The sequence below is a fragment of the Taudactylus pleione genome, unplaced genomic scaffold (assembly GCF_031769625.1).
Source record: "Taudactylus pleione unplaced genomic scaffold, aTauple2 ptg000329l, whole genome shotgun sequence".
Classification (NCBI taxonomy): Eukaryota; Metazoa; Chordata; class Amphibia; order Anura; family Myobatrachidae; genus Taudactylus; species Taudactylus pleione.
The window spans coordinates 8,775,689-8,783,389 of record NW_028284730.1 but is presented as its reverse complement, the minus strand read 5'-3'; the positions used below and the strand labels follow the sequence as shown (position 1 = coordinate 8,783,389).

Below are 7,701 nucleotides of genomic sequence, written 5' to 3'. Positions count from 1 at the left end.
TTTGCAATACAGAGAACACATATCTATAGGGAATTACTTAAGACATTTTCAGTCCTGGCTCAGAGGAATCCCAAAAAGCCTAGGGATGCCCAATGGGCAATTAGTTATTTACAAAAACATAATTATAACACAAGAAAGCTTAGCAAACACTGAAAGGCTATTTATTTGTAACTATAGTGCAGATGTTATTAATGTGCATTCTACAGCCATACCTTGAGCACATTTCACATATGGATATTTACAGGGAAGCTTAGTGTTACAACATATGGTTAGTTATGTTATTTTTCAAGTTTGTCTTTTATTTTATCTGAATTTGTAAAATATTCTAACATGCCATACCAATAACCTTTGTACACTGCTCACAGTAAGAGCACACACATAACAACAGTCCACAGTTATTACAGCCAAAAGTGCTGAGGTTTTGTGATTCAGTGGTGAAAAGTCAACATTTAGGGATGTGAATTGTGCACATTTGGCATGGCCTGGACAAACTGGGGGCTGTGACTGAAAATGTCTTGATTTCAATACTGAGGGGTATCTCAACAGAAGGATCAATCAATGGATAAAGTAGTCTCTTAGATCCACAGTACATTAACTGCTGTAATATCTAATCTTGAAAATATATGTATTGGGAAAGAAATAATTTTTGCTTAATAATAATAAAAGACAAAATATAGTTTGGTAATTAAAATTATGTGTTGACATGATCTTGTCGTTTAAAATAAAATTTGAAAGCCAACAATAAACATTTTGAAACATTATTTTAATTCCTAAATATCTTGGATACAGCAATTATTTTGCACCAACTATTGCAGGGAATGGACATAACCAGCTGTACACTTGGTGCCTTTGGTGCAGTCTTTGGTGGCTGTGAGCATACCACATCTTTAAAATATATTTTTAAGGACCTTGGAGTTATTCAAGGAAATAATCAAAACTATTGAACTGTATCATCATCATTACTGAAGTCACAGTTTATTTATATGGACATCTCTTCTTGTCTTTCAGGTGATTTCAGATCACAATTTAAATTTTCACTTCTTCAAAGTACATGTTTCACTCAACTTTTTCTGAAATAACTTTAAACTGAGTGACTCTAGATCACATTGAGCTGTTTGCATACAGTATATACTGCTGGTATCATTCTCTGTCAGGTCAGGGACTTATTTCCTTAAGTACATGTATGTACTGTGTATTCATAGATTTCTTAAAAGTCCTGCTCATGTGACAATAGCTGAAGTTATTATGGAAGGCAGCAAGCTTAGTAATTTTTTAAAGGAAATTTGGCAGGATTAAACCAATCGGCAACAGGAAGAGATGAATTGTTACCTTTTCTTGGTAAGTAGTGTTCACTAGTTCTTAGTTACTACTATAAATGTAACATGCACTACAAATACTTACATTATTTTCTCTCTGTTACCTTTAATTTCTGCACGCTGACAGCTGTTATGTACTCTACCACTCATTATTTTATACCCATGGCTGTAAGAGAAATGTCCAATATTTAAAACCCAAACTACCCCCTTTAATCCCTGCAATTGAGAACTGAACTCACAAACTCCAACAGTGCTCTAGAAGCAGTCTGTCTCTATCTGTCTTTACCAGTCTCTGTCTGTCTCTACCAGTCTGCCTTTATCTATCTATACCTGTCTGTCTTTACCAGTCTCTATCTGTCTCTACCAGTCTGCCTCTATGTCTGCCTCTACTGTATCTGTCTCTACCAGTCTGCTTCTATCTGTCTCTACCAGTCTCTATCTGTGTCTACCAGTCTGCCTCTATCTGTCTCTACCAGTCTGCCTCTATCTGTCTCTACGTCTGCCTCTACTGTATCTGTCTCTACCAGTCTGCCTCTGTCTCTACCAGTCTGCCTCTATCTGTCTCTACCAGTCTGCCTCTATCTGTCTCTATGTCTGCCTCTACTATATCTGTCTCTACCAGTCTGTCTCTATCTGTCTCTACATCTGCCTCTACTGTATCTGTCTCTACCAGTCTGCCTCTATCTATCTCTACCAGTCTGTCTCTATCGGTCTCTACAAGTCTGCCTCTATCGGTCTCTACCAGTCTGCCTCTATGTCTGCCTCTACTGTATCTGTCTCTACCAGTCTGCTTCTATCTCTCTCTACCAGTCTGCCTCTATCTGCCTCTATCTATCTCTATGTCTGCCTCTACTGTATCTGTCTCTACCAGTCTGCTTCTATCTGTCTCTACCAGTCTGCCTCTATCTGTCTCTACCAGTCTGTCTCTATCTGTCTCTTCGTCTGCCTCTACTGTATCTGTCTCTACCAGTCTGCCTCTGACTCTACCAGTCTGCCTCTATCAGTCTCCACCAGTCTGCTTCTATCAGTCTCCACCAGTCTGCCTCTATCGGTCTCTACAAGTCTGCCTCTATCTGTCTCTACCAGTCTGCCTCTATCTGTCTCTTTGTCTGCCTCTACTGTATCTGACTCTACCAGTCTGCCTCTATCAGTCTCCACCAGTCTGTCTCTATCTTTCTCTATCAGTCTGCCTCTATCTGTCTCTACCAGTCTGCCTCTATCTGTCTCTATGTCTGCCTCTACTGTATCTGTCTCTACCAGTCTGCTTCTATCTGTCTCTACCAGTCTGCCTCTATCTCTCTCTTTGTCTGCCTCTACTGTATCTGACTCTACCAGTCTGCCTCTATCTGTCTCCACCAGTCTGTCTCTATCTTTCTCTATCAGTCTAACTCTATCTTTCTCTTTGTCTGCCTCTACTGTATCTGCCTCTATCTGTCTCCACCAGTCTGTCTCTATCTTTCTCTATCAGTCTGCCTCTATCTTTCTCTTTGTCTGCCTCTACTGTATCTGACTCTACCAGTCTGCCTCTATCTGTCTCCACCAGTCTGCCTCTATCTGTCTCTATCAGTCTGCCTCTATCTGTCTCTATGTCTGCCTCTACTGTATCTGTCTCTACCAGTCTGCCTCTATCTTTCTCTATCAGTCTGCCTCTATCTGTCTCTTCGTCTGCCTCTATCTGTCTTTATCAGTCTGTCTCTATCTGTCTCTACCAGTCTGCCTTTATCTGTCTCCACCAGTCTGCTTCTATCTGTCTCTACCAGTCTGCCTCTATCTTTCTCTATCAGTCTGTCTCTATCTGTCTCTACCAGTCTGTCTCTGTCTCTATCCTTCTCACACAATCCTCCCTCATCGGCCCTAGAGCAGGTGTGGGGATTATCTGTCTTTCCTCTCTATAGCTAAATGTGACCCTATGCCTCAAATTCACTTCTTTTGAAGTCCATGCATTACTTCCCCCTCATTATTGTACTTATTTATAGGCTACACCAAATCTATATCCTACATCCTAATAATTTCTGACTTATATTATTGGTTATCTGGTTGTCTTTCCCTTATACGTTCCATCTGTCATACTAGGAGAATTTATTGTGATATTGGTGATCTCTCATTACCTTGTTGTCCTTGTCTGCTCACTCTCACTTCCTCCTATGTTATCCTGCAATACACATTATTTTACATCTGGTAGAAAACTTTATCTCTACTTCATCTATATGTATGGACAAAGTTGCCCCATTAAAGCTTGAACTCTCAACAATAAGCCCCCTCCCTGGTTTCAGCACCTCCCTACAGTTATCACCCTGACTCCCATCTACCTAAATAAATAATAATGTGTTTGTATAGGTTTCCTCACATGCTTTAGACCAGGGGTATTCAACATGCGACAATCCACCTGCTGTGGAACTACACATCCCAGCATGCCCAGCCACAGTTTTTCTATTAGGGAATGCTAAAACTGTGGCAAGGCATGCTGGGATGTGTAGTTCCACAGCTGCTGGAGGGCCGCATGTCGAATACCCCTGATTTTTTACTATAAGCTAAAGGGGGTAAAGCACCAGTTTCGTCCTGTTGTATTATGGACTTTTTCCTTGTCTGTCGTTATCCTCTTAGGACGGTGATATATAAACCACTGTATAAACGTATAATGAGCTATATAAACTATGCATACATGGACATGAAAAGTACTTAAACACACCACCAAGCATAGAGTACAGCAGATACATTGATGTTAAGAGTCTCATATTTTTTTTCATACAAATAATATTAAGCAAAACTGCTACATTTTCCAACTATTAAAAACCATATACAGTTTATTCATTTCCATAGTGATGAGCAACCAATAACACGTATCCAAATCTATTTAGTATCTGGTTAGCTTCATATCAGAAGGCAACATGACTGAACTGTTCATGTATAATTAATAAATAAAAGCAAAGACTCTTTCAATTAGGTATCCAGAAAAAAAAATACATATTAGTAGGACAGATGGGGTCCCATATGTGGGGTATCCACAGTTCAAGATTTGTTCACCCCTACTAATCTAGTTAATGGTTTCTTCTCCAGGAATAAAAATAGGCTTAATTTTATGTTTCTCAGCAGAGTGAAAAAGGCAAGCAATAGCTCTTGTAGTTGCATTGATAACCATGTGGTTAAGCATTAATGTATTTCAAGCTTCTCTAGACCCTTTTTTATCAAGAAAGATATATTACCAGTGTCAGCAATTAGATAACAATGGTTCTATTAATTACATAAGAGGCATGGGCATACTGTTTTGAAAAAATTATATTTTTTTCTATAGTTCCCCATTACGTAGGACAAAAGTCACATAAGTAAAAGGGGATTATATGTGTAATGGTCAACACTAGAAGGAAAATTATATTATTAGAATTTTTATGTTTTACTTTTCAGAATAAGATTCTTAGGGGCATATACAATTAGCCGCGGGGATTACCCCGCGACTAATTGTCGCGCTGGTGGTGAGTCAATTAGTGGGGATTCCATGCACGGGTGTCACGAGACCCCGCGCGAGTCCCCCACTGTCGTGCTTTACCTCGCACCTCTTGTAGGTGCGAGGTAACAGCTGCACGAAGCCGCCCTTGTTGTCCTCGTGCGCGGGACAATAACACACTGTTTCCGCACTCCTCGCAGAAACAGTGTGTTCCTGCGCACGAGAGCATATTTACCTACGCGGGGAAAAAGCTATTTTATTGAATATCTTAACCCCGCACCGCGGGACTTTCGCGATTACTCGCGGGAGAAGTCCCGCAGGTAATTGTATATGCCCCTTAGTTTTCATTTTTTTCATCTATGGCAGTGATTCCCAACCTTGGTCCTCAAGGCACACTAACAGTCCTGGTTTTAGTTATATCCATGATTGTGTACAGATGGTTAAATCAAAATAACTGACATACTAATTAAGTCACTTGTGCTCAAGTATGGCTATCTCTAAAACCTGGACTGTTAGTGTGCCTTGAGGACCGTAGTTGGGAACCCCTGATCTATGGTAAATGTTATCTATTGGCCAAAATACTTGTAACTTACTTGTTTGAATATTTTGCACCTGTGTCATTTGATGTATATAAGCTTTATGCATCATTAAATCGGCCACGCTACAATTAGGTACTATAAGGTGCAAAACACATCAAAGTGTAGTGTAGGCTGGAAACTCCTCCATGATTTATCCTGTGTTGTTCCTATAATATAGTGGTTCCCAAACTGTGCACCGTGGCACCCTGGGGTGCCTCGGGACACTTGCAGGGGTGCCTCAGGTTGGTGGTCCAGCACCAAATCAAATTAGTTATGGTCAATGTAATGTAAATATGTGGGCAAAGAGAGGTGCAAACCTGTCCACCTCCACATAACTGAACCTAAGGATGACAGGTAAGCACAATTTACTTCACTTTACTACTTCACTACAATTTTTTCTGAATTTGTCAATAACAAACTTAAATTTAGGGGTGCCGTGTAAACAATCCTGATACTCTAGGGCACCATGACTCAATAAAGTTTGGGAACCACTGCTATAATAGATAATTTATCTGCAGGACAATACAGGGTCTCTGTAGCCAGAACAAAGTATATTATATCATCTCATCAGGTGCAAGAGTTTAACTGGAAAAAGAGACACTTCTTAGAACAGAAATTACAATAAAACAGGTGTTACAGTGGATCCCAGTTTTATGTCTGTTGAGGTTGTTTTGGGGGTAGTTATCATATTGGTGTATAACTGAAAATAGGCAATAATGGTTGCAATTCAATGTTTAGAAAATTACGTTGTGAAAGTGTTTTTTTCAACTATTTTCAAATGAATCTCTTAAATGTTTAGGCTTTAGCAAATCTTCCCAAACCACCCAGAATGAAAGGTGCTGAATAGTATTGTTAAATGTGGGAGCAACGTCATTGTAACTGTAATGTAATATCATATTTTTTATAGTTTGAGCTGAACTGAAATTATCATCATTACAATATACATTCCCTCCTACTCCATGCAGGTGGCAGTAAGTTTCTGGATGTGGCCGTTTTCCTATGTTCTTTTCAAGTGTTTCATTCATGGCGTCACATCAGCTCAACAGCACCAGGGAATTTTTTCTTGTCGGTTTTTCCGATTCCCCAGATCTATGGGTTCCACTGTTCTTCTTCTTTCTCTTTGTCTATATATTGACACTTGTTGGAAACTTGGTTCTTATCCTGTTGATATGTTCCAGTTCCTCACTATACACACCAATGTACTTCTTCTTGTGTAACCTCTCATCTCTCGACATTGTGTACACATCGGTGACCTCTCCGAAGTTAATCCACATCTTTACTTCCAACGATGGAAGAATTTCCTTTTCGGAGTGCATTGTGCAGCTTTTCTTTTTTCTTGCTTTCTGGAACACTGAGTACTTCCTGCTAACTGTCATGTCTTACGACCGTTATGTGGCCATTTGTAAGCCGTTACATTATACTATGATTATGAACTGGAGAGTGTGTAAAATTGCTGCTATAGGAACCTGGCTGGGTGGAATGTTGGGCTCGGTCTCCCCTGCCACGGTCGCCTCCATGGCAACCTACCATTCATCTACTAAGATTAATCATTTCTTCTGTGATATCAAAGCACTTGAAACTGCTGCAATTGCTGATAATGTTAATATACACAATATCATTCTTATCCATGGTCTTTCATTTGTAATGCCTTCTTTCATATTAACCCTAATTTCATATGTCTGCATAGCAACCACCATATGTAAGATCAAATCCAATAAGGGGAAGTACAAAGCATTCTCCACATGTGCCTCTCACCTCACTGTTGTTAGTAGTTTCTATATCTTAATATTTAACCTGTACTTTCGGCCCAAATCAACTATTACCATGAAACACGGCAAGGTGCTAACTGTCATTATTGTGTACATCATTCCTTTGCTAAATCCTGTGGTGTATAGTTTCAGGAATAAAGATGTGAAGGAAGCAATGACAAGGGTCCTCAGAAACATTGTACATACATGATATAACTGGTCTTATACTGTATATACAAATGAGGCCTTCAATATGGGTCAAATCCAAAAATGGGAATTTGCTGATGTGTAACATTTTGGATTACCGCTTTGATATGCCAGTAATGATTTTTGCTATATGTTATTGTAATATATTTGGTATTGTATATTTTATTTTTAGACAGTTAGTAAATCACCTCCACTGCTCATGTGTATATAACCAGTCGCAAATGGACATTACTCTTACATCTGAACAAATATACACACAACCTCTCTTGCGCTCCAAACGTGTTCAACTTGAATTATATACAGCAATCTGTCTCCAATGATGGAACCGTTCTCATATGTAAATAAAAAATATTCAACGTTTCGGTCCTACAGCATGGACCGATTCTTGACAAAGGTCCCTGCTGTAGGAC

The 7,701-nt window shown here is 39.4% G+C and overlaps 1 protein-coding gene across 1 annotated transcript; it reads left to right on the top strand.

The window, feature by feature from the left end:
- The first annotated feature begins 6,359 nt into the window (after positions 1-6,359).
- On the top strand, positions 6,360-7,295 carry LOC148509320 (olfactory receptor 8B8-like). The gene has a single exon (XM_088443447.1). It carries the CDS (start codon positions 6,360-6,362, stop codon positions 7,293-7,295), a length of 936 nt encoding a protein of 311 aa, XP_088299573.1.
- Positions 7,296-7,701: the final 406 nt, after the last annotated feature.

What these genes read in the sequence shown, in the direction of transcription:
- LOC148509320 (XM_088443447.1), top strand. Translation starts at nt 6,360, where the DNA reads ATGGCGTCACATCAGCTCAACAGCACCAGGGAATTTTTTCTTGTCGGT.